Source organism: Betta splendens, chromosome 2 (genome assembly GCF_900634795.4).
Source record: "Betta splendens chromosome 2, fBetSpl5.4, whole genome shotgun sequence".
Taxonomy (NCBI): domain Eukaryota; kingdom Metazoa; phylum Chordata; class Actinopteri; order Anabantiformes; family Osphronemidae; genus Betta; species Betta splendens.
The window spans coordinates 28381861-28408273 of record NC_040882.2 but is presented as its reverse complement, the minus strand read 5'-3'; the positions used below and the strand labels follow the sequence as shown (position 1 = coordinate 28408273).

The 26413-nt window shown below is 47.7% G+C and overlaps 5 protein-coding genes across 11 annotated transcripts; 3 read left to right on the top strand and 2 right to left on the bottom strand.

Annotated features, from left to right (window-relative positions):
- Positions 1-32: 32 nt before the first annotated feature.
- On the bottom strand, positions 33-4152 carry asgr1a (asialoglycoprotein receptor 1a). Its single transcript, XM_029142999.3, is given in 9 exon segments — positions 33-243; positions 245-356; positions 598-707; positions 778-932; positions 1004-1096; positions 1174-1239; positions 1307-1396; positions 1801-1908; positions 1987-4152. Coding segments are annotated over 9 exon segments (1044 nt in total). The 5' UTR covers positions 2177-4152; the 3' UTR covers positions 33-123.
- Positions 4153-4488: 336 nt separating this feature from the next.
- On the bottom strand, positions 4489-5980 carry LOC114851282 (cytochrome b5 domain-containing protein 1). The gene is made up of 4 exons (XM_029143031.3): positions 5763-5980; positions 5437-5513; positions 4935-5153; positions 4489-4867 (listed from the first exon to the last, which is right to left on the bottom strand). Exons 1-4 carry the CDS (start codon positions 5881-5883, stop codon positions 4637-4639), a joined length of 648 nt encoding a protein of 215 aa, XP_028998864.1. The 5' UTR covers positions 5884-5980; the 3' UTR covers positions 4489-4636.
- Positions 5981-6786: 806 nt separating this feature from the next.
- Positions 6787-14118, top strand: plod3 (procollagen-lysine, 2-oxoglutarate 5-dioxygenase 3). Its single transcript, XM_041072984.2, has 19 exons — positions 6787-7006; positions 8845-8936; positions 9012-9148; positions 9593-9756; positions 9888-10000; positions 10087-10150; positions 10327-10424; positions 10734-10829; positions 10903-11034; positions 11132-11253; positions 11499-11603; positions 11777-11902; positions 11991-12132; positions 12200-12313; positions 12385-12456; positions 12534-12638; positions 12717-12863; positions 12956-13081; positions 13168-14118. Exons 1-19 carry the CDS (start codon positions 6922-6924, stop codon positions 13321-13323), a joined length of 2196 nt encoding a protein of 731 aa, XP_040928918.1. The 5' UTR covers positions 6787-6921; the 3' UTR covers positions 13324-14118.
- A 474-nt stretch (positions 14119-14592) lies between these two features.
- znhit1 (zinc finger, HIT-type containing 1) lies at positions 14593-22184 on the top strand. 4 transcript variants are annotated; one of them, XM_029143040.3, is made up of 6 exons: positions 14600-14781; positions 15828-15925; positions 16035-16110; positions 21149-21228; positions 21315-21484; positions 21782-22184. In XM_029143040.3, exons 1-6 carry the CDS (start codon positions 14757-14759, stop codon positions 21801-21803), a joined length of 471 nt encoding a protein of 156 aa, XP_028998873.1. In that variant the 5' UTR covers positions 14600-14756; the 3' UTR covers positions 21804-22184. The 4 variants fall into 4 exon arrangements, with proteins under 4 accessions (XP_028998874.1, XP_028998873.1, XP_055370334.1 ...); XM_029143041.3 differs by lacking the exon at positions 16035-16110 and having other exon boundaries at positions 14593-14781; XM_055514359.1 differs by lacking the exons at positions 21149-21228; positions 21315-21484; positions 21782-22184 and adding an exon at positions 16191-21142 and having other exon boundaries at positions 14742-14781; positions 16017-16110.
- A 134-nt stretch (positions 22185-22318) lies between these two features.
- LOC114851287 (uncharacterized) lies at positions 22319-24578 on the top strand. 4 transcript variants are annotated; one of them, XM_029143036.3, is made up of 5 exons: positions 22319-22462; positions 22626-22803; positions 22972-23157; positions 23352-23482; positions 23859-24578. In XM_029143036.3, exons 2-5 carry the CDS (start codon positions 22659-22661, stop codon positions 23928-23930), a joined length of 534 nt encoding a protein of 177 aa, XP_028998869.1. In that variant the 5' UTR covers positions 22319-22462; positions 22626-22658; the 3' UTR covers positions 23931-24578. The 4 variants fall into 4 exon arrangements, with proteins under 4 accessions (XP_028998869.1, XP_028998872.1, XP_028998871.1 ...); XM_029143039.3 differs by having other exon boundaries at positions 22331-22500; XM_029143038.3 differs by having other exon boundaries at positions 22331-22500; positions 22594-22803.
- The last annotated feature ends 1835 nt before the right edge of the window (positions 24579-26413 follow it).

Below are 26413 nucleotides of genomic sequence, written 5' to 3'. Positions count from 1 at the left end.
TTGTGTTCGGTGTCTTTTCACACAGAGCCACATTATTATTACAGAGAGACAATAGTTTAATTCTCCTCACTCTGATATTTCATTGTTGTTTTTTAAAGTAAAACCATTCATCCATCTTCTTCCTCACTCCTCTGATGTCACACTGAAGGTCGGCGGCAGCAGCTCCAGCTGTTTGTGGACCAGCTGGGTCCGGTTCTGTTCAGCTGCTCTGCTTGTGTCTCTGGCAGATGAAGCGCAGCCTGGTGGAGCAGTGCAGGTCGTTGAGGCGTCCGTCGTTGTGAAGGTGGGCGCAGTCTTCGTCTCCGGGGCCCATCCCGTGGCCGGTCCAGCTATCGGGCTGGTTCGGTCTCCACCTCCTAGAGCACAGACGCACACGGTCAGTACCAGACACACTACAGACTGGGTTCTGTAACCACGCTCTGTCTAGAGTCTGGGTCTAAGTCAGTGCATCTGGATACGGACGCTACCGGGGATCAACTGGTACCAGGGAGTTACTTCACTCCAAAGCTGTAAAACCTTCAGAGATGCACTACGAACAGGTGTTCATTTGATGAAGCTCATCACATCAAAGCATCTACAGCTGCAGGTCCGACCCACCTCCGGTTCATCACGTACGGCGTCTGGTTAACCCACTCCCACTTCCCGATTCTGTCATCAGACAGGCCGATCCAGAAGAAGACGCCGTTAGCGTGACGGGTCACAAAGTCCTGGAGCGACATCACACACGTCCATGAGGAGGACCAGAACCGGGCCGGCAGCAGGTGGACAGATGCTCACCCACTCCTCGTCGCTGTGCAGGATGACCAGGTGGGACTCGTGTCCGTTGCACCAGTCTCTGGCTTCGGGCCACGTCAGCGCCGTCTTGCTGTACAGGTAGCAGCTGGACCCGGACAGCTCCCAGCCCAGAGGACAACAGCCGTCCGGCGCTGAAGCTGGGGGGCAGAGACAGACGGATGCGACCTTTGGTTCTGACGGCAGCAGCAGTGAGTGAAAGCTTCAGTACCGTTTTTCATGAGGCGTTCGAGGGAACACTTGAGCGTCGCCACGGTCCGGCTGACGGTGTCCAGAACCGAGAGCTGTTTGAGGGCTGCAGACACTGAGCAAACATGTTTACAGGTCAAGTGACTGCGAACCCTTGTTGTCATGACGATCAGCTTTAAGGGTTGTCCGTACCTGAGCTCAGCTGCTCCCTGTTGGTCTCCACAGAAAACTTCAGCCGGGTCACGTCTTTAGCTGCATCTGAGACAGAACCAGCAGAACCATGGTCATCTCAACCACTGACCTCAGAACAGATCAGGGGACCTACCTTGAATGAGCTGCTGGCTGGAGCTCAGAGAGTCACTCAGGTTGGAGACAATGGTCTCCACAGACCACAGGCGCCTCGACAAACTGGCGTCTGGAGACGCACAAAGGTCACATGATCAGCTGGTCCAGAGCCGCCTCCGCTCCAGTCTGTCTCTCTGCCTGTGTGTGTGTGTGTGTGTGTGTATGTGTGTGTGTGTGTGTGTGTCTGTCTGTCTGTCTGTCTGCTTGTGTGTGTGTGTGTGTGTGTGTGTGTGTGTGTGTGTGTGTGTGTGTGTGTGTCTGCCTGTGTGTATGTGTGTGTGTGTGTGTGTCTGTCTATCTGTCTGTCTGTCTGCTTGTGTGTATGTGTGTGTGTGTGTGTGTGTCTGTCTGTCTCTCTGCCTGTGTGTGTGTGTGTGTGTGTGTCTGTCTGTCTCTCTGCCTGTGTGTGTGTGTGTGTCTGTCTGTCTCTCTGCCTGTGTGTCTGTGTGTGTGTGTGTGTGTGTGCATCCTCACTGCTGGCTCCCAGCGCTATGACCAGAACCAGGACCAGTGAAGCCGTCAGAGCAGGGATGAGCCATCGTCTGAACCTGGAGACGCCAGAGAAAGCGGCGAACGTGGGTTCTGCAGCAGAGAGGAGAACCCGGCCTGTTAGCAGCTCGTTTGTAGCTCCAGCCAGGACGGATGTTAACGGACCGGTACCTTTGTTCCAGAAGGAGCTGCTGTCGTCCTCGGGCTCGTCGTGGTATTCTGTCGTCATCTTTCTCGTGCTTCTCTTCTCTCCCAGACCCTCCACTGACAAACACTGCCTGTCCAAACACTGAGCGGAGGTCGTTGCACCAAACGCACTTTGGACCCGTGCTGCTGTGACCGGGTCACTCAGAGGCTCCATGGTTCTGAGAACACGGTGGTCACTGGGCCTCCGTCTGATGCCACCTGCTGTAAACCAAAGGGAAGCTCCGCTCTGTGTGTTTACACCTGTGGAACAGCTTCATGAAGATAATAACAAGAGTATTTACTGTTAAATCACATCCTTCTGTTCAGACACACAAGGTACAAATGCATTTAGAGTTTGATGTGAGTTAATGTTCAGTTTAACTGATCAGTAAATGGACAAGCAGATTAACGTGTGAACCTGGATCTGACTGTGCTCAGCACTGACTCGAACAGGTGAAGGTGGTCGTAAACCATGTGAACACATCATGAGACGTTCTGACGTGTGTGTGTGTGTGTGTGTGTGTGTGTGTGTGTGTGTGTGTGTGTGTGTGTGTGTGTGTGTGTGTGTGTGTGTGTGTGTGTGTGTGTGTGTGTGTGTTTGCCTGCGTGCTTGAGCGCGTCCTCATTGTGCATAACCTGTTGTCGTGAACGATGTGAACACATCATGTGACCTCCAGACGTTCTGCCTGTAACAGTGTGTTTATTATGGGGACATAGACACTCCTCCGCCTTCAGCCTTCACACTGTGTTTCTGGCATATATATTTCATTCTGATGGAGCAGTGCAGGTCATTGAGGCGCCCGCTCGAGTGAATGTGGGCACAGTCTTCGGTCCTGCCGAGCTTGTGGCCGGTCCAGTTGTCGCGTTGACCCGGTTCCCAGCGCCTGGACACCACACACACGTTAAGCAGGTCCTACCAGAACCGTGGCACCACCAGCTGCCAGCTGACTTCACCTGCGCTGCATGACACACGCACATGCGTACACGCACACACACACGCACACACACGTACACGCACACACACACGCGCGCACACACACACACACACACACGTACACGCACACATACACGCACGCGCGTGTACACACACATACACACACATGCACGCACACATGCACACACACACACACACACACACACACACACACGCACGCACGTGCACACACACATTCTTGTACTTACATCAAAGTGAGGACCTCCATTGACATAATGCCTCCCTCGCCCCTCACTCTAACATCACAACTAAAGGCAGACGTCTAATCTTTGCTCTAATCCGAACCAAAACTCAATTCTAACCACAGCCCTAAAATCACACACACACGCCCACACACACTGAGGCGTTTTCATGGCGATGTTGTCATCCTGGTCGTCTTCCATCAGTTCGTCTTCCTGTTGAGACAATCTATTGTCCAGGTCAGAATCAGACTCGTACCTGTTTATAGTTTACATGTTTGTACTTTTCATGTTGGTCGTCATTTTGGTTCATCTTAACCCCCATAGATTGAGCAGATGTGTCAGCTCAGTTGGTGTCTATATGATCAACTCACGTGAAGGATGTTTATAAGGTTTAAGACTTAACAATAAAAAAATGAAAACCCAACAAATCTCAGCAAAGTCCAGTTGAGCAAATGGTTGCATTCAAAAATTGATCAAATCTAAACTTTCATTTTTTCCTGTGAACATGTTTGTTAAAGTTAAAGCCTGCACACACACATTCAGAGATGTGACCCCTCCATTAGCAGGTCAATGATGACTATGATTCTCCAGAGCCTTGGAGGTTCTGTTGGGCTCATTTTGGGTTCTGGCTCACCTGGTTGAAAGATACACACTATAGGTTGTAGCACAAAAAGTCTGAATAGTTTTAGACTCAAGTACAAATTTGGACATTAAAAACTGAAATGTATTTTAAATTTAGTTCCCTTTAAAATAAAGGTCCGATCTAATTAAATAAATTACAGGGAAGCAGCTTCACCTGCACATTCATGAGCTCATCCATGAACCTCATCGTCATCAGCGTCCGCATATCACAGTCACACGACTCACGTCACAGAATGAAGAACCCGACGCAGAACGTTTCCCACCCTCAAAGTTCAGCAGAGACGTTTTCTGTTCTGATCCTGCTCGTCCTCTCGTCCTTCTGCCTCCTTCTACAAAACGTCCAGTCACTGATTCACAAACATTCTGCATTCTGATTAATTATTTCATAACATTAGACAGATGTTCAGTTTTGTGCTGACATAAGTTCTTTTTGCTTCCACTGACTCACATTCAACTCTTTGACAACTTCTCTTTTATTCTGAAATGGTTTCTGTTTGGGAAACGGACCCTCAGTTCACACTTCTCCAAAGAATGTTCAGAACAGACAAACAGGTTTGGACCTTTATGACGGAGCAGAAGTCCAACCACCAAAGACAGATCATGAATCAGAACCTTGATTAACTAGATGCAGAGGTGACGCTTCCTCCACACATTCATCAAAAATGAGCCTTTCTCCAGATCTGCAGGGTCTTTATTAGTCATGTTCTGACCAACATCCAGAGACAATGCAAGCAAGAGATCCTTCAGCCTCACCCATCACTAAATCCACTCAATAACAAATGGGACATCTGATCCACTGGAGGTCAGAGGTCAGAGGTCAGCCCTCGGTGAGGTCGTCGTTGAAGTACAGGAGGATGGCGGGCGTGAACAGGTCCCGGTCCAGTCGCAGCCGCTCCAGCTCGGGGTCATCGTCGAGGATGTGGTTCTGGCTCAGCGTCCTGCTCATGTCCAGGCTGCAGCCGCCGTGTTTCCAGGTGTAGCTGCCGGCGTGAGAGTTGAAGCGCAGGTAGCGCTGGAGGATCTCAGCCAGAGTCTCCTCTGAGCACACCTGAGGAGGGGGACAGTGTCGGACCGCGGCAGCTCCTGGAGGACGACCCCAGAACCAGACCACTCACCTCCAGCTGCTGCTCCTGAGACGTCAGCGTGTTGATGATGCGGATCCGCCTGGTTTTGGCCGACAGCAGTCCGACCTGGAAGCGTCCGTCCCTCCACCAGGGCTGAGCCACGTCATTGGCCCAGTCGGAGCGGGGGCCGGGAGGGGGGACGTGCAGGAAGCGCCCCCTGGGGGTGTAGTACCTGACGCAGTTGGTCTGAGGGTCCACATGCGTCAGTACCTGAGGACGGACGTGGATGAAGACAGCAGAATACGTTACTGCTACTGTAGTAGTAGTAGTAGTACTCTAGCTACTGTAGTAACCTGTACCATCAGCTGTAACTGGTACCAGCTAAACCAACGACACGTGTTACCGTAGGAACTGGTACCAGTTACAGCTGACCACACGTGTTACTCGTACTGATCATCTGGTTAAGTTTTATGCCAGTACACAAAGTTTGCACTTTTACTGATCTTCACTTGTACTTTTACCTAAACACCTACTTATCGGTTTTACTGCTCACATCTTTGGTTTCAGGGTCAAACCAGGAGCTGATGTCCTTTCCTGCAAACTCCATGATGGGTAGGAGAAGAGCATCTCCTGCAAATACGAGAGGATCTGATGCTGGTTATGAGGATGGGGAGTGGTCACTGGTGGTTGGTTTAACTAGAAACAGCTTAAAATAATGTAACACAAGAAAAATGCCACATGTCCATAGTGACATCATCTACATCATGCTCAGTCACTTAATCAATTACTTCCATCCTATAAATACTGAGTCAGGGAATAGTAGTACTGCTGTAGTTTTAGCAGGCAGAAGTGCATTCGTGCCCGCTTCCTGTTGCTCACCTTCGTAGCGGCTCATCAGAGGAGTCAGGTCGCACACTTTGCCCAGAAACGACAGCCACAGGTCGTTCGCCGTGTTGTGAGCAGCGACGTCAGAAGGAGTGAAGTACGTCGGTCTGTCCATGACGCAAAGCAAAGCAAAACCCGCTTTAATCTGCGGACACGCAGCCGAACGACGCAGTTTACCTTGCGTGAACACGTTACCATGGCTACGCGAAGCCAAGGGGGCGGGACCGATGAAGCTAATGTGTCAATGTTATAATATTTAAATATTATAACTTTTCAATATTAAGTTGTTATTATGGATAGATTTATCCTTAACCAGTTGCTTAGTAGTTGGTGAAACATTAAATCAGTAAACAAGTAAAACAAGTACTGCTTAGATGTTTATTAAATCATTTATAGAGATCAATTCTCGCATGCTTTTCTGTCATTTGTCATTTTACGCATTAATACTTCTGAGCTATTATTAAAATAGGATGGTCTAAAAATTATTATATTATATTATATTATATTATATTATATTATATTATATTATATTATATTATATTATATTATATTATATTATATTATTTTATATTATATTATTTGTAAACCAATTTTACATTCGTTTTACTACACCAGTGCAATAATGTATTTAAATTTAAATTGTTATAAAATAAATTAAATACTTTTAATTATTTAAATTAAATTAAGCCTTTCTTCCGTTAGGAAAGGCAAACAGACATCGATCCCTCATTATTTCTCGCCATTCCTGTCTTTCTCTACGTATTGTTTCCAGCTCTCTCGCTCTCTCTTTCTGGAAAGTTTCGGACGTGGCAGAGATTTCACTTTCACGAAGTTTCTCTAGCTCCGGGCCATGAAAATCACATATTTCCATTTGTCCTCTTTTGATTGGCTCGCATCTCCTCACACCGGCGGGTGATTACTCACTGATCGTGTCAATCAAACATTTGGCGCTGCTCAGTGGTTGACACCCAACTAATGGGCGGGTCATGTCTGTCCCTTGATTTCTGGTGGTCCCTCTGGGGTCGGGACATCCCGGAACCCGAAGAATCGCGAGATTTGCAGAGAGTGAACCGATGGAATGAGCTCGGTGGTCAAGAAGGAGTAAAGTGACTATTTGCATTCTCGCCCAACGCTAACAGGTTGAGAAGACACCATGTCTTGCCTCGTTCTTCTCTGCTTGACAGCTCTCGCCTCCTTCCCGGCGTCCGTGGCGGCCGAACAGCGGAAGCTTTCTCCCGGTAAGGCGGCCTCAGAGTGTCCCTGGCTGGCACGGCGGACCGGTGTGTCCGCACGGAGCAGCGCTGCTCCGCTAAATGTTGTTATATGTTGATTTATAATCTGCCCAAAGCGACATTACCCAGTAGAGCTGTGACAGTGACTTACTTAACTTTTGAACTTAGCCTAGCATAAAACATCTCAACTGTGAGCGACGCTTAGTTTGATTATTGTAAGAGTCGATGAGCTCATCGCACATTTAACCGAACACGTCTCATGTTAAATCCTGCTGAGGTGCTTTATCTGTGAACTGTGAAACACTCACATTCTGAGCTAGTCTTGGTTGGTGAATGTTTGTACTGAACAGTGTCTGCAGTGCAGCTATGATCAGTTAAAATACTATTAATTAACATAGAGCATAGGTTTACATTGAATCATCATTAATAGGTGGTGTAATGCTGAGTGTGTTGTTATCTGAGGCCGCTGCTCGTTTGAACAGCTGCCTGGATGTCGTCTAACACTTGAGCTGCACGGTACTGAAGGAGGAACCTAGATTTGATGACCTGCCGTCAGGTAAACCCACGTGTCTGTGATAGGTGGCTGTTGGAGAGTCACCTGTGACGTGACGGAGGCTGCATCAGCTCAGCACGTCTGTATTTTACACTGAAAAGCTTTGAACTTGTTGAATCAGGTTTAAGCTCAAACTTCAGTGGTGGTGACGCTACAGTTGTTGAAGCAGTTGTTTACTTTTTTTACTGCCCAACAAAAGCTGTTTACTTCTGCTGCTTGTGGTTTCAGTGAGGAGAACCTCTTAGAACATAACTGTTCTGTCCACATTATCCTCACACTGTTGTGGTGAAGGTTGTCGGGTTAATTTATGCTTTAAAGCCAGACTCCTATTTAAGAACAGCAGCACTGGCTCAAGGAACGGTTGGATATCAATGTTTGGCCACGTCAGGACTCCGAGAGCGTGAGAAATAAGTGACTAAAGCCCAAAAGAAAGAAGATCCTTGTTTCCCCCAGTTGCAAGATTCCGTTTTTTTCAGTACAGTTGTGGCGTTAGGTCTGAGTTTAATGGAACCATTTGTGTCTGATTCCTGTGTCTTTGCTGATCGTCTCACAGTTTGTCACTACAGAGGCACACGCATTGAATTCCACATCTCTGGTGATTAGATTCCTTCGTATATATGGTTGAGCTGTGAAAGCGTCAGTCTCAGCTCTGCAGAGCTGTGATGAAAGGAACAGCTACTGGTCAGATTGTTTGTTACTTCAGCCGTTTCCTACCAGCGGCGGGTGTGTTCTTCTTAGATGCAGATTCAGCTCAAAGGAAGGGCATGAAGAGCCGAGCTGAGGTGGAAGCAGATCCACAGAGTTAGTGACTGACCATGAAAAGCTACAGCTCATCTCAGTCAGTAATCAGCTTGTTCAGCTCAGGTGAAGTACTATCACATGTACAACCCTTCAGTAATTATTATGTTTTAACACTAAATAATTGAACTTCAACAGTCTGCAGGAGCGTGTGTTAAACGTCTGTGGCAGCAGCTGTGCATATTTCCTCAGAATGTTCAGGGAACCCTTTGTTGCCCTTGGTGCCGTCAATGGGTCCGTTCTTGGTCACAGAGCGTCTGTGTTCCCTCCTGGTCCTCACCTCCTCACCCGCTCACAGGAATTCCTGAGGAATTTCACTTTTTTTTCCTCAGCACTGCTTTGAAAGCCTGAAGGAAGGGAGGGAGCAGTGGCAAACAAGAGGGAGGGAGTTTATGTGTTCCCGTTCCAGGCTCACCTGAGTGGATAATCATTGATTGTTAATGAATTATTATCAATAAAATTAGTGATCCTTAGGTTTCATCTGTTTTTCTAGAAAACCTGCTGGTGATCACCGTGGCAACAGAGGAGACGGACGGCTTCAACCGCTTCATGAGAACAGCGCGAGAGTTCAACTACACTGTAAAGGTAAAACACACACACTGACAGTGATGATGCTGACGATGATGATGACGATGACGATGATGGGCTGTGCCCACTCAGGTGCTGGGTCTGGGGGAGGAGTGGAAGGGAGGAGACGTGGCTCGGACCGTGGGAGGAGGGCAGAAGGTGCGATGGTTGAAGACGGAGCTGCTTAAACACGCTGAGGAGAAGGAGAAGGTCGTCATGTTCGTGGACAGGTAATCTGCCCTCGCCTTGGTTGCAGACACAGTCAAAAGTTTATTGTGTTTAGATCTGGAGCACAGGGCGTCCGTGTCTCGCATCTCAGAATGGTTTGATGTAACAGACTTAGTCATGTACATTAACACTGGCTGGAGACTCAGCAGCTACATGAAGGCAGACAGACCACAGCAGGAGCAGAGACCCCAGGTTTGCTGCATTAACAGCAGATCTCAGGTCAGGACTTGCTTACAGTGTCTGGGTCACAGTTAATACATAAATATCCCTTAAGTTTTTGTGCTACGAGCAAAACAATGAGCTTTAACCCCATATGGTTCCATGTAAATCAGGGGGCATTTGCTCCTGAACAAACAGAGATTCAAATGAAAGCTGTTCAGTGGACTCGTACACACATTTTTTGATATGTTACATTTCTAACATGAAACCTTTTTGTCTCTGTGCAGTTATGATGTGATCTTCGCTTCGGGGCCTGAGGAGCTGCTGTCCAAGTTTTCTCGTCTGGGACACAGAGTGGTTTTCTCAGCCGAGGGTTTCTGTTGGCCCGACCAGAGACTGGCCTCCAAGTACCCAGAAGTGCATTCTGGGAAACGCTACCTCAACTCAGGTGGTGAGTGCCAGTTAACAGTTAATCCCTGAAGACGGTTTCAGAGCTTTAGTCAGACCCACAGAAGCATGATTGTGTGTGTGTGTGTGTGTGTGTGTGCGCGCATGCGTCCATGTGCGTGCGTGCATGTTCAGGGTTTATCGGCTACGCTGCTCAGCTCAGTGCGATCGTGAATCAGTGGAAGTACAAAGACAATGATGACGACCAGCTGTTCTACACCAAGATCTACCTGGACAAGACACAGAGGGTGAAACAGCCACCGACAACTGCAGCTTTCATTTTGATCCCGTGTTAAGAGACGACCGATAAATGCTGTCTTTTCTTTTCTTACAGACCAAGTTCAACATGACTCTGGACCATCGATCCAGGATCTTCCAGAATCTGAATGGAGCCGTTGGTGAGAACCTTAGGCTGCTCTTTGCAGCAGAATGAGAGTGAATGAAGCTTTTAGACCAGAGATGTCCCTGAGATCAAAACATTACTTGAAGAACCAAATTAAACTGAGAGTATCTAAAATGTGGGAAGGGGAGAAAGGAGCCCACACAATCTGACCCAACTCTCTCTGTCTCGTAGATGAAGTGGTTCTGAAGTTTGAGAGGGCAAAGGTCAGAGCGAGAAATGTCGCCTACGACACACTTCCTGTCGTTATTCACGGCAATGGACCCACAAAGGTAACGTGCAAATCCAGTTCAACATGCAGCGAGTATCAGTCTGACGCCCGAACCTGGTGGATGTGTGTTAACGTGTGACGTGTTTATCTCCGAGATCTGACTCAGTGAAACACGATGGTTGGCTTTAAGTTCCAACTCAGAGAAAAACAACAACTGCAGGAAACCTGTCATTAGCTCCCACACACTGACAGCTGACTGGATCCTCATGTCACTGTCTGCACAGGCTTCTGATTCTAACTGACCTGTGAGAAAAAGCAGTTAAAGCGTGTGTGCGTGTGTGTCTCTCCCTCTCTCTCCCTCTCCCCACAGCTGCAGCTGAACTACCTGGGTAACTATGTCCCCACAGCATGGACCTATGAGAGCGGCTGTGGCACCTGTGACGACGACCTGCTGTTTATCTCTGAGGTCCGTGTTCTAGCTCTGCCTGGGGATTCTGCTCTCACGCACAGCTCTGACCTGGATGTTGTTGCTGTTCCAGGAGGAGGAGATGCCTCTGGTGTACGTTGCTGTGTTCATCGAACACCCCACTCCCTTCATGGAGGAGTTCCTGGACCGGCTGTCGACGCTGAACTATCCCACAGCGAGGATCCGCCTGTTCATCCACAACAACGTAGGACACAGAACCTCCCACACTGTAGTATCAGTCACGGTCTCACACTGAGCTCCTTCCAAACCCTCCCATGTACTCTGTGTCCTGGTTCCACCAGGTCGTGTACCACGAGCGCCACATCCAGAGGTTCTGGGAGCGTCACAGGTCCTTGTTCCCTGGTGCCGTGTTGGTCGGACCCGAGGAGAACCTGAAGGAGGACAAGGCCAGAACCATGGCTGTGTGAGTATGGAGCTGCTGGTTGAATGTGAGCGAGCAGGTGGTCTGGTCCAGCTGCTTCATCTCGTGTGTGTGTGTGTGTGTGTGTGTGTGTGTGTGTGTGTGTGTGTGTGTGTGTGTGTGTGTGTGTGTGTGTGTGTGTGTGTGTGTGTGTGTGTGTGTGTGTGTGTGTGTGTGTGTGTGTGTGTGTGTGTGTGTGTGTGTGTGTGTGTGTGTGTGTGTGTGTGTGTGTGTGTGTGTGTGTGTAGTGAGGGGTGTAGGAAGGATCCAGAGTGCGATTACTACTTCAGCATCGACTCCAACGTGGCCCTGACCAACCCCGACACCCTGAGGATACTCATCGAGGAAAACAAGTGTGTACACATACGCAGTGTGTATATATATATATATATATATATATATATATATATATATATATATATATATATATATATATATAGATATATATTAAATTAGCCTGTTTATATTTAAACAAGCTAATTCCCTTCATACAAGACGAAGTAAGTCATGTGTGCTTCTCTGTCAGGTCTGTTATAGCTCCCATGTTGTCCAAACACGGGAAGCTGTGGAGCAACTTCTGGGGCGCTCTGAGTCCTGAAGGTTACTACTCCAGATCTGAGGACTACGTCGAGATCGTCCAGGGAAAGAGGATGTGAGCAGGAGACATCAGCAGGCTGTGGATTACCTCTCTAAATCGAGCTCCTTCACCTGTCTGTCTCTGTGTGTCTGTGTGCGTGCAGTGGTCTGTGGAACGTGCCCTACATCACTCAGGCCTACCTCATCAAAGGCAGCATCCTGCAGGGTAAGCTGTCCCAGGTGAGCCTGTACGAGGACAAGGGGATGGACTCAGACATGGTGTTCTGCAGGAGCATCAGGGACCAGGTAAGAGCAGCAGCACCACGGTGTAACATGAGCATAGGACGCCTAATCAAACGTGAACCCGTTACAGGGAGTCTTCATGTTTGTGTCCAACCGCGATGAGTTCGGCCGCCTGGTGGATCCATCCAGCTTCAACACGTCCAGGCTGCACCCGGACATGTGGCAGATCTTTGACAACCCTGTGGTCAGTCAGCACTGAACCACAGCAGACACTGTGACATGAAGGCAGCAGGCTGAGTGTGTGTCTGTTTGCAGGACTGGAAGGAGAAGTACATCCACGAGAACTACTCCAGGATCTTTGAGGACAAGAAGGGCTTCGTGGAACAGGTAGCACACAGACTGGTACCACCACAGAACTGGGCCTGGGAGGTGCTCGTCACCATTTCCCTTCTCTCTTCCCTCAGCCCTGTCCAGATGTTTACTGGTTTCCAGCCTTCTCAGAAAAGATGTGTGACCATCTGGTGGAGACCATGGAGCATCTGGGCCAGTGGTCGTCTGGGTCACACAAGGTAACCTGTCGACCCGTGGGCCATGTATCTGAAGTACACATGTGTGGTTCAGGTGCTTTAGTTCTGCTGTGTGTTCAGGATGAGCGATTAGCCGGTGGCTATGAGAACGTCCCGACCGTCGACACCCACATGAACCAGATTGGCTTTGAGAAGGAGTGGCTCAAGTTCCTCAAAGAGTACATTGTCCCTGTGACAGAGAAGCTTTATCCTGGATATTACCCCAAGGTAAAGTTAAACACCGCCCAGTTATCAGTTAGTGAGTGCTTTATTCATGTCCAGGGGTTCTGGTACGGGTTCATGTCAACTCCTCTGTCCAGGCCCAGGCCATCATGAATTTCGTGGTGCGTTACCGTCCTGACGAACAGCCGTTCCTTCGGCCGCATCACGACTCCTCCACCTTCACCATCAACATTGCCCTGAACAGGAAGGACATCGACTATGAGGTACAGAGTCGCACGGACTGATCTGAAACCCAGCAGAACCAGAATCCTAAACATTCTTCACACTTCTGTGTCTGAATCTCCGTCAGGGTGGAGGCTGCAGGTTCTTACGCTACGACTGCAAGGTTGAGTCTCCCAGGAAGGGCTGGTCATTCATGCACCCTGGCCGGCTGACGCACTACCACGAGGGTCTGCCCGTGACCAAAGGCACCAGATACATCATGGTGTCCTTCGTCGACCCCTAGACTGACTGTGAAGCATCACAGGTCGTCGCAGAACATGTAGGTTTTTCTCTGGAACTGGTTATTTGTGATTGGATCCATGTGTCCTGCGTCTTCGCCAGGTCGAATCTGTACCTGTGACTCACAAGCTGTGGATTTTTTTCATGTCATGAAGCAGCTATGTTGTGATGAGACTGTGACATGGATTCGAATGCATCACTTACTATTTCACAAGAGTAAATTTATTTCATCTTTATTTTTATTCAGACAAGCATAGGTGATGAGTTGATGAACAGGTTTTCAGCTTTATTTACATTCTTTAGTCCTATTGACACCAAGCTGCCTTACACATGCTAAACTACCTAAACCTATGCAAGCTGAACACACTCCATGATCTGACAGCATGCAGCAGGGGCCTGGCTGGGTAGGGCCAGGTAAACACGGCATCACATTGGCAGTTACCATGGCAACCGTCAGATTACACGGTGTGATGGGGCAGACTGCAACATTCAGACAAGTTTCTTTTTGGTTTTAGTGTGTGAACTGATGAGGTTTTTAACTGTTACTATATAAGGACCTTTTTATGATTTTTTTCCTGTTTAGTTTTTTATGCATCTTCTTTGCATACTGTTGTGTAGCTAGTTGTGGTTATTTTGTGTCAGAATGCAGCATCCTGGTTCAGGTAATGAAGAACCCTCTGCTGTTTTGGCTTCTCTCTCCATTTGTGCCTGTCGATCAAAGGGATCACTCTCCAGCTTTGTACAAACTGCGTTAAATTATTAAGGGTGAGATGAGATTTAATAAATAATTTTACTGTTACTGTGTGTTTGCTTTGTCAGCCATCTAAAGAATGCAACAGGAATTATTTGTTTTTCATTACCGTATTATCAGCTATATTTATTATAGGTAACCTGATGATTGTACTGGACTTTATCCAGGCTCATGGACCAAATGTGTCAAGCTAGAATAAAGTGGAAGCCACATGATAAACAAGGGAATATGTGTTAAATTGCATGTTTAGCCTGAAATCAAGTAGTACAGTAGCAGCTTCTTACAGACCCGAACAAATATGATGGAACATTTAGGACCAAACTATCGATTGACCACGTCGGCAAATAATCAGTAGATTATTATAGTATTTCAAAAGTGTTTAACAATTATTATGTTAAAACATACAGTTTTCATTGTTGCTACAAAAATGATTCTTCCCGGTTGCACCACCTGATGGCGACGCTGAACAAAATCGTTCTCTGCGGCTTAAGTATCGGAACATATGACTCGGTCAGAATGGATCTATAATAACTGTCGACTTGAGGAGTTTGAATAGATCCTAAAGACGATGTAACAAATAGAGCCCAAAAATTACAGTTTGCTGTTCATCTGTAGCAGAATTAAAACGCGCTTCGCCCTTTAGGTCCTTTTGCGGCTGCCGCAGACCGGAAGTGGAAATTTCCAACATGGTGCTGGAGAAGAAAGCTTCAGGTGAGAGTTATCAATTTTAACAGAATTACAGAACAAAACGCGACTTTTTTGCGGTACAGCAGGCAATAGTAATGTTGTAGATGTAGACGTTGTCTCTGTGATACGTTATCTTTAACCGATGACGATACACACAAATTGTCCTTAAGCAACGGCCTGTGTTCAAGTTGAACTCGTTTCCAGTTTAACTGGTGACCGACCTCCGAATGCGCACTGGTTGCTCTTAGTTACGGCAGCTGTTTGAAGCAGAGAAAAGCGAGTTGCTGTCCTCGTCGATGCCATGACAATGTTTTGTCGTCTGTACACGATCTGAACAGTCTTTACAGTTTTATAAGGCGACATCTGACGCAGTTTGATCGTTGCTCCTGGACAATAAGGACTGAATAAGTCTGCTGTTATTGCTGCGATCTTTTGTGAATAAAATATAAAATGTTAAACATCTGCATTCTGTCTTTTGAGTCTTGTTTTAACAAGCCTTGCTTATAAAAAATCTCATCAATGTTTTACCTCGACAAAACACCGTCAAGGCGTTAGACTTGAACACCTGTGTGTTTTAACGGGTCGTTAGGTTTAAGGTCAAAGGTCAGAATAGAAAGGCTGAGACATCTACCACCGCTGAGGCTCTTTAATGAGAGTTCAAAAGCAAACTTTGTGTTTTTAACTGATGACCTTCTTTGTTTAGCCTCCAACATCAGACACATAACAGGAACAGAGAGCACACGCTAATAAAGTCAAACCCGTCATCCCTTCATATCATATATATTCACTGGCTGCAGCGAGCAGCCAGTGGCCCCTGTTCTAGTTAAAGGTATTTCATAGAGAAATGAATCAGTCATTGTTGTCAACTATTTCATCTCAGCTAAAGAGTCATAAACACTTTGGATGAACATTTTGAAAGACTTTCCCAATGGTTCAGGATGGTGTTTTGTGTAGCTAGTTGTGGTTATTTTGTGTCAGAATGTGTCTTGTTTTGGTCTGAATGAGCAGCTGCTGCTTTGTTGCAGCTCCAACCTCAGTGAGATAACGGACACTGTGTGTTTGTCTGTCAGCTCGGGTGGAGGCGGGTCAGCGTAGAGTCCTGGATGAAGCCACCAGGCAGCGGAGACTGACCAGGCAGCTGGAGGCTCTGGAGAAGGACAACTTCCAGGTAATCTCAGTGCAGAGTCCATGTGTTTACAGAGAAGCAGTTTATCACAGTTTGTCTCCTAGGTAGAACAGAAGTAGACTAAAAGTACCAGTTTACCTTGCATTTCTAGGACGACCCTCTGTCATCGCTTCCTCCCCCTGGTCCAACTGCTCGACTCCCTGCCTTCAGTGAGACAGAGGAGCCTGGTGAGACCTGAGTCACCTCCATACTCTGCTCATGATATCATATCATCATATGTAGTGTTTAACAAATAAGGTCTCTGCAGCCCTGACCAGCGCTCAGCCACCACAAGCCAACCTCACCATGCAAGAGAGGAATATGTTCACTGCTGGATCTGTGCCTTAACACCACATATTTCAGCTAAAGAGGTGACTTCTACAGACAGCAGCACGGCCGTGCTAGGTTCAGCAGTGTCATCCATTGTTGCTAAGCTGTACATGGACGAAGCGGCGAAAGAGGCTCTCAAACTCCTTTCCAGGAATTGCCCCAACACACTGGTTTAGTTATGTGGATGACACTTGGGTGAAAATCAAAATCCAAAAAGTGCAGGGTTTCACAGACCACATCAACACAGTGGAGAGCAAGTTTCAAGCAGTTTTAACAGAGAAGACACAAAGAACAACAGGTTAGCCTTCTTGGACTGTGCAGTCATCGGAGAGAATGACGACAGTTTAGGAATAGAAATTTCCAGGAACGTCACTGACAGACATCACCCATTACAACACAAACTTGGTCATCAGGACCCTCAATCACAGAGCACATAACATCACCACTTCCATCGAAGCCAAGAGAAAGGAAGACAGGCATCTGAAGGCAGCACTTAAGACCTGCAGCGCTGGATGGGTCTTCAACAAGGCAGTGTCACAGTCCTGAAGAAGGACAACAGAACAACCTGAGACCCAGGATCAGTGGAAGAATCTGGTCATTCCTCACATGAGCGGTGTTTCAGAAAAGTTGAAATGATTTTTGGGAACTACCTAAACTTGTTTATTTCAAACCCACTAATACACTCGGACAGAAACTTGTTCACCCAAAGGATCAGACACCGAAACAGAAGAACAGAAGAGCAACATTGTTTATGCAGTCCAGTGCAGTGAAGAGTGCTCAGAGCTGTACATTGGAGAAACCAAAGAGCCTCTACACCGAAGGAACCTGCACAGAAGGAACAACACATCAGACCCAGTTTCAGCGGTGGATCTCCATCTGAATGAAAATGGCCACTCGTTTGACGATAACGAAGTTCACATTCTAATCACAGAGGACAAGTGGTTTGAGAAAGGGGTGAGGGAAGCGTTACATGTACAAGTTAACGCACCCTCTCTCATCAGAGGAGGCCTCAGACACAATCTGTCTCCATTCATCATGCTGCCCTTTCATCTATTCCAAAAAAGATCAAGACCACTTCACAAGTCCAACAGAAAGGACAAAACCAACGATTCTGTACCGATGGAGGAGCCTGGACGTTGACACTTACTCACCCCCGGCCCTTTGGAGGGGAAAAGCTTACTGAAGGATAAATGTGTGGCCTTCAGCCAACTTCTTTCAGAGTGAAGAAGCTAAAACTGGTGAAATGATTCTTTTTTCTTTCTTGATTCTTTTTTTTTTTTTTTTTCTCCGGCGCCGGTCGAGCTGGCTGCTGGTCACAACAGCTCCTGTCCTCTTACTTCTATTTATTACTTTCTTTACTTATTTAAGTTTACCTTTCTAGTGTGTTGTTAGTAGCATTAGTGTACACAACCTGTGCACAGCTTTTATATAGTTTTTCTAAGTTTGGCGCAGTACAAACGCTGTTTTAAAGCTACGATGTGCGTCGGGGTCAGAGCGCGCATTGTTTACACCGCGGAGCAGCTGATCGCGCTGCGCAGCGCCGTAGTTCTGCCCAGAGACAGACACGAGATCACCGCTGAGGTGCTGGTGAAGTCCCGACGTGGGCGCCGCGCTGGAAAACTACGACGGGAGAAAACGAGACGCTTCAGGCCCGCTGTCCCCTCCGTCATCATGGGGAACGTGAGATCTCTCCCCAACAAGGTACCAGCCGGAGTACAGAACGAGCAGCGTGCTGCTGTTCACGGAGACCTGGCTGACGTCACTCATCCCGGACTCGACCGTCGCACTGAACAATTTTCATCTGCGGTAAGAGGAAGGGAGGGGGTCTGGCTGTGGTTGTGAACACGAGGTGGTGTATTCCAGGACAGTGCACTGTCAAAATGAAGCTGTGTAACAGAGACATTGAGCTGTTGGCGGTGGGCATGAGGCCATTCTACCTGCCACGGGAGTTCACACACGTTATAATAATTGCTGTGTACGTCCCACCCTCCGCTAGCGCTGACACAGCTTCTGAGACCCTGCTCTCAGTCACCAGCAGGCTGCAAACACAGCACCCACAGGCCCTCTTCCTGATCTCTGGGGACTTTAACCATGCACCTCCTTCAGCTGCTCTGCCTACATACACCCAAGTATGTGACCTGCCCCACCAGAGACAATAAAACACTGGACTTATTCTATGCCAACACCAAAGAGGCCTACGCTGCATCCTCCCTCCCACCACTGGGCAGAGCTGACCACAACATCCTGCATCTCCTGCCCGTGTATAAACCTGTTGTATACAGGCAGCCGGTGGTGCCCCGCACAGTGAAGAGGTGGACAGCTGAGAGCGAGGAGGCTCCCAGGGACTGTTTTAACACCACTGTGTGGACGGAGCTCTGCGACCCACATGGGGAGGACATTAACGCAATAACAGACTGTGTAACGGACTACGTAAACTTCTGCTGTGAAAACACTGTTCCCACCAGGCGGGTTCGGTGTTTCACCAACAGCAAACCATGGGTCACCCCTGATATTAAAGCTCTGCTAAAGGAGAAGAAGAGAGCATTTAAATCAGGGGACAGGGAGGAGCTGAGGAGGGTGCAGAAGGAGCTGAGGAGGAAAATCCGTGAGGGGAAGTCCAGCTACAGGAGGAAGATGGAGGAGCAGCTGCAGCAGAACAATGTGAGTGAGGTGTGGAGGAGCCTGAAAACCATCTCAGGCTTCAAAGCTCCACACCCACAGGCTGAGGGGGACCTGAGCTGGGTCAACGAGCTGAACTCACACTTTAATAGGTTTGACCAAGCACCCACTCACACCACCCAGCAGCTGCCTCCAAACCTTTTGTCACCTCATACCACTGGATTACCAGCCCCCACAGCCCTTCACACCTTTACACAAAGCCCTCTACCCTCAGCCCTGACGACTGGTGACTCATCCCAACCACACCGCCTCACTTCACACCACACTGAGTCACTTCCTCAACCCCTCGCTTCACACCACACTAAGACACTCCCTCCACCCCTATCCTTCTCCAGCACCCAGGTGAGAAGTGAGCTCAGGAAGATCAAGGCCAGGAAAGCAGCTGGACCAGACGGCATCAGCTCCAGACTCATAAAGTCCTGTGCAGGCGAACTGTGTGGAGTTATGGAGCATGTCTTCAACCTGAGCCTCAAGCTGAGGGTGGTACCACAGCTCTGGAAGACCTCCTGCGTGGTACCAGTACCCAAGACACCGCACGCCAAAGACCCCAGCAGCTTCAGACCAGTGGCTCTGACATCACACCTGATGAAGACACTGGAGAGACTGGTCCTGGGTCACCTCCGCTCTGCAGTGGGAACCTACCTGGACCCGCTGCAATTCGCCTACCGACACGGCATAGGAGTAGACGACGCTGTCATCTTCCTCCTACATCGAGCCCTTTCCCACCTAGAAAAGCCCGGCAGCACTGTGAGGATCATGTTCTTTGACTTCTCCAGTGCCTTCAACACCATCCAGCCGATGCTTCTGAAACACAAACTGGAGGAGGCTGGTGTGGACCTTCATCTGACGGAGTGGATTATGGACTATCTCACAAACAGGCCTCAGTTTGTGAGAGCCAGGGACTGTGTGTCTGACACTCTGACCTGCAGTGTGGGGGCCCCACAGGGGACTGTACTGGCCCCCTTCCTTTTCACCCTCTACACGTCAGACTTCAGACACGACACGGACAGCTGTGTTCTGCAGAAGTTCTCTGATGACTCTGCGATCGTCGGACTGATCACCGATGATGACGATGCAGAGTACAGAGGACTCACTCAGAACTTTGTGGACTGGTGCCAGCGGAACCACCTCCTGATCAATGCAGGGAAAACGAAGGAGATGGTGGTGGATTTCTGCAGACAGCAGCCTGCTGTCATACCACTGATGCACATCCAGGGAAGGGACATAGAGAGAGTGGACTCTTACAAGTACCTGGGAGTGCATCTGAACAAAAAACTGGACTGGACTCATAACACGGATGCACTGTACAGGAAGGGTCAGAGCAGACTCTACCTGCTGAGGAGACTGCGGTCTTTTGGAGTGAGGGGGCCACTCCTGAAGACCTTCTATGACTCTGTGGTGGCATCAGCCGTCCTGTACGTGTGGTCTGCTGGGGCAGCAGCATCACAGTGAGGGACAGGAAGAGACTGGACAGGGTCATCAAGACGTCCAGCTCTGTCCTGGGCTGCACTCTGGACACGGTGCAGGAGGTGGGTGAGAGAAGGGTCCTGGCTAAACTGACATCCATCATGGACCAGGACTCTCACCCACTGGAGGACTCACTGTCTGCTCTGGAGAGCAGCTTCAGTAGCAGACTGATCCACCCTCGCTGTGTGAAGGAGAGATATCGTAGATCCTTCCTACCTGCTGCTGTCAGACTGTACAATCAGAACTGTTGACCACGTCCCACCACAGTCACTCACCCACTGCATCAGTGGTTTATATAGCAACCTGCTCTGCACAATATTTGTGTATATCTGTGAACAATCATGTATATTGTTACCGGTACAAATCTTATACCCATTACTGTGCAATAACCCTGCAATGACCTCATACTCACTCTAACTGTACTGTACTGCTTTGTACTGTGCCAACACAAACTGTTCTGTACCTGTATTCTTGCTCATCTGTACTGCTGTTGTGAGAGGTAATTTCCCCACTGCGGGACTATTAAAGGTTTTCTTATTCTCATTCTTATTCTTATTCTGATTCTACTGAAAAGAAAACCCCTGGACAGAAGTGTCCAGGGAGAAGGAAGTGCGGAACTCTCTGCTCAGACTGCTGCCCCCGTGACCCGGCCCCGGATAAGCGGATGAAAATGGATGGATGAAAAGAAAAAATCCAATTGACGTGACTCAACCTTTAGAATAAATGACGTTGTGCTTTGTTTTTATGCAGAGAAGAAGAAGAGGAAGACGAGGGGCGACCACTTCAAGCAAAGGTTTAGGAAGAACTTCACCACATTGTTGGAAGAGGAGGTCAGTTAGACACTTTGGAGTCTCCTGCTCTGTGATTGGTCGACAGTCGGCTTTGACCCTTGACCCCTCTGCTCTCCGATTGATAGAATCTGTCGGAGAAGGCTGAGCCTAACTACTTGTCAGCAGCGGCGCCGCCTTCATCGCTGCCCCCCCGTCATTTCTGCTGCGTCTGTGGGTTCCCCTCACACTACACCTGTACCACCTGCGGGGGGCGCTACTGCAGCAGCAAGTGTCTGTGTACACACCGAGAGACCAGGTATGAGCAGGTTCCTCACGTTTCACAGAAGTTTAGACGGAGAGGTGATGGAACCTAATTCTGTTTAGTTTACTAACTTCATCCTTCTCTCAATAAATACATTTTCAAGAAGTTCTTGATGATGCAAAAAAGATGCTATAAAAAGGAATCTAGCAAAACAACAGAGTGGAATCTAATGAATTTAAATAGTTTCATAACAGAATCGATTTGAAAATCAATGTTCACAAAAAATCTATTTCACAGTTTATGAATTATTCTTCTAACATGTTAAATGGTACTTTTTCTTTGTCTTTGCAGGTGTTTGAAGTGGACCTTGTGACTGCTGCCTCGTCACCACGGTGATGGAGATGATGGGCTGATGAGTCGGTTATGGCTGGACATACATAGACTCATCTGAACAGGTGGAGAGTCTGAGTCACCAGCCAGAGCAGAGTCTATTGGCTCAGTTACTGTTAAACCTTTATCCAAAGTGGGAAGTTTTGCTTCTGTTTCATTCCACATTGTTAAATATGGCATCAACTCGTCTCCTGCAGAGTCAGAGTTTTGACTTGTGGCTTTTTTGTTTGTAAAGGTATCAAGTGGATAAACACGAAACGGGACGTTGGGTTCTTTTTAGAAAAAAACAAATGTTTACTACTGTAGTTGTGTTTGTAAATTTGCTAGTGGATATTATGTTGTATGTAATAAATATCAGCAGTGATTACTCGTGTTCAGTCTCATTAACGATCGTCTGACTGAGCAAACGTCTTTAAAAGGAAAGAATGAGTCAGAGTTCAGGCTGAGCCAGGGTCAGATCTCTGTCCTTGGGTTAAAAGTCCACCACTCTCTCTCTTTCCTGGTATCCATGGCAACGGGGTCATAAAGGCATGTCAATAATTAATGTGAACCTTTGGATGAAGTTTTCAGAGCAGAGCAGTGCCGTCTGCCTCGTCCTCGTCCGTCAGCTCCAACACACTGAAAAGCTGCAGCTCCAGACCAGTAAGTACAAAGTGGAAGAAGTGGGAGGCAGACGACAGGTGAGGAGAACCAGAGGCTTCGCTTCGGCTCAGACTGGCGCCATGGGGTGATGGAATGATGTAATGAATGGTAATGATGGTTTGACTCAGCAGCAGCGAGTGGATGTTTTTACTGGTGGTTGCAGCTGCTGAATGAATGAACCCGCTGAAGCTTCAGCATGAAGTCGTCTTCATCATCAGCCAACTCCACCTCAGAGACGCCACCACAGGAAACTCAGCTCCTCCCGTCTTCATCGGCTCCTCCTGCTCCTCTTCCTCGTCTGTCTCTGCAAAGTCCAGAGCTGCAAGCTGCGTTTCTACGAGGTGACAGTCACAAAGATCAGGGCAACAAGTAACGAGCAGAAAAACAAAGCAACTATGGAGAGACATGTTGATCCTATGTTAGGCTTCAATCAGCGAACAACGTAAAACCAAATACATCCCAGCGTTAAACCACCTCAGACACTAAATTCTCTCTCCTTTGATTTCCAGAGAGTCAGAACAAAGTTGAGTTGCGCAGAAAAACCAGTGAATCCAGCATCGTCGGCTCTCCTTTCTCCCCTCTTTCCCTTTTTTCTTCCTCGTCGCCCCCGCCCTCCCCTTTCACCCCCTCTTCCTCACCCCGGAGCTCCTCGTCCTCCTCACCTTCACCGTCTCCTCACCACAGCAACAGGCCAGGTGAGCTGACTGGATGCAGGAGATTCTTCCCCTGAAGGCGGACGGAAGCACGAGGCCATGAAAAATCAAGTGAACACAACTTCCTGCTGCAACGAACAATGGCTCAGTGTGACGCAGGATAGTCTCCCTTCCAGGGTTCTTCTGCAGCATCTGGGCTCCTCTCACCACCTGCTGTTTGTCTGGTTTGTCTGCAGCTCGTCTCTCGCTGTCCAGCCCTGAGCTGCTCTCTGAGCTAAAACAGCACCGGAGGCGTTCCCTCCATCATGTTCCTGCACACAATGGAATGACCACTGTGTTCTCTGGACGAGGAAGAGGAGGAGGACGGGTGAGGAAGCATATTTAACCATCGTCGGTCTTAAGAGTTCCTTCCCGCCTTAGTGTTCATTGCAGCAAGAATTCCTTAGATGTTTATGCTCATCAGCATTTTACTAATTTATTAATAGTGTATGGTTGGAAGTTGGTCAGAGAACACACAACCTATGACGCATTCGTCACACTGCAGGTTTTTTTCTAGTTCTTCTTTTGAGAATGAACCACTCAGTGTAACAGGACCATTTCTTCCACCAACAACACGAGATGTGGAATAAACACTGTCCCCAGATCTTCCTGCTTTCTTCAGCAGCCAGCTCCTCACGACGGGTTTAGCTCCTGCACCTCCCTCCGGCCCAAACAGATGATGGTGATGATACTCTTATTTGCAGGCGTCTGGCTCCACTCCCACCACACAAGCAGCCAATCAGAAGGCGTCAAGCCGAGGTCGTCAGAGCAGATGATGTGAACCAGAGGCCACAAGCTTCAGCTCCATCGTTTTCTACAGTCTTCAAACAAAACCCTGCAATATTTGTAACTTACATAAAATCCTCTGTATGAATGAAAAGTAAACTACAGCAGTGTTTTGTTTCTAACTGCGCTTTTCTAGACATAAGAATAATATTATATCATATTTACACACATCTCTGTCAAAACCTGTAGACCTTAACGCAAGTCACTTTCGAACAAACTCAGTTTAGTGTCTTTAGTGTCAGTGGAAATCAGGAAACATGTTCGATGAGAAAAAACTTGTATTTATAGTGTCAAGCATCACAAAGCTGCATGTTTAATTTGTACCTTTAAAAGGAATTTTTGCACTGATTTTGCATAGGGGTTAACCAAAACGACATTGGGTAGTATGTAAGAATGAAGGGACACTCACATTCCTCCATATTGTCTACACTACAGTTCAAAAGTTTGGGGTCACTCAGAAATGTCCTGTTATTGACAGTAAAGCACAGTTTTTTGCAATGAAAATAGCTTCAAACTATTCAGAAATACACTGTATACACTGCTAATGTGGTAAATGACTATTTTAGCTGCAAATAGCAACTGCAAAATGTTTTTTGATGCAATAAATACATAGGCGTATGGAGGCCGATTTCCAGCGACTATCACTTCAGTGTTGTAATGGTACAATGTGTCTGCTCATTGCGTCAGAAGGCTGATGGAAACGACCAGATTACCTCAATAATCAATGAAGCAGGAGACGAGGAAGTTGGCAAGAAGAACGAAGAAGAAAGGGGGAGTTAAGAACATATGGAAATCTGTAGTAAGATTCGTTTTTAGAAAGAAAGTGAACAATGGGGAGAAATTAGCACGTAGGGGAGGAATCAGGGATCTGTACCTGCTGTCTCTGTGTGAGGAGCTTTGATCCACCAAGGAGACATCATCTCTACAGGAATCTGGGACCAACAAAAGCTGATAGTTGCAGAAGACCCACAGTGGGGGAGAAAGGACACTCTCTGACCTCTCTCTGACCTCTGTGCAGGAAACAGACCAAGACTCTAACTAACTGCTCCTTCCAGGAAAAAAGGATTTTCTTCCAGCAGGTGTTTGTTGATTACAGGCACCAAAATCAGAACAAAAGAGAAGATGCAACAAATGCTCAAAAGTGAAGACAGGAAGGTGTTGGTGACTGGGAGATGGAAGAACAGCTGCTGACTCTTCAAAGAACTGAAGGTGATGGAAGTTTACACCAGCCGGTGTGAGAAAGGTCCATGAAAAAGAATGAAGGAGAAAACAACAGCACTGCCAGAGCGGTCAGAATCATAATGTGACCGTTCTAATCAAGAAGAACCAGATCCTGTTCGATCCAGACCCAAGGATCTCATCAAAATCTGCTAAACCACTGAGACAACAGAGGACGACGGGTCAGAAAACAGAGAACACACTGACATGAACATAGAAACATATAGAGAAGGCATAAATTATTGGGATGTTTCTCAAATCAACACTAAATTTCAACAGTAAATTTAGAATTAGTAGTTTTTTATATCCAGACTATTTATTTACGCTCTAAAAGTTTTTGAATAGAAATCAGTAGGATTGAATAGAATTTTTTAAAGGGTTTATACAGAAAGCATACATGGAGATAAGAGATAAGATGTTGTGAGTCTCCTCCCAACCTCAGAGGGCGGCACTGAGCAGCTGTTTCTTTCCGGGAACATCATTAACTGGGGGACTATTTAAGTGGAGGATGGAGACTCCTCCAGTTGTCAGTGTGTCATGGTGGACTCTCTGTTTGCATCTGTCTGGCCCCGGTCTCCGACTTCATGTACGACGGTTGGATTTGTTTGATTTGAATTGTGGACAGCCCCGCTACTTCTTGTCACAACTTCAGTGTGGACATTTGCACAACGGTCATTCCCTGTTTTATTTAGCATTACTTCCGGGTTTTGTTGATCTTCAATGTCATGTGCTACAGTAGCTTTACTTCCGGTCGATTTTCACATCACCTGTCGGCAATAGACAATCAGTTCAGGTATTTTACCACCAGTACTCACCTCAGACCTCCGCCAGATTGTAGTGATGCAGGTGGTCTTTCCAGCGATTCTTGTGTATAGACCTTGTTGCCAGACCTTGCCTGTTTGTGGACCTCGTCATAGCCTAGCCCTTTGGTACCGTCGCCGTAGATACCCCGGTTCTGACCTTGCCTGTTTGTGGACCTCGTCTTAGCCTAGCCCTTTGGTACCGTCGCCGTAGATACCCCGGTTCTGACCTTGCCTGTTTGTGGACCTCGTCTTAGCCTAGCCCTTTGGTACCGTCGCCGTAGATACCCGGGTTCTGACCTTGCCTGTTTGTGGACCTCGTCTTAGCCTAGCCCTTTGGTACCGTCGCCGTAGATACCCCGGTTCTGACCTTGCCTGTTTGTGGACCTCGTCATAGCCTAGCCCTTTGGTACCGTCGCCGTAGATACCCCCGTTCTGACCTTGCCTGTTTTGTG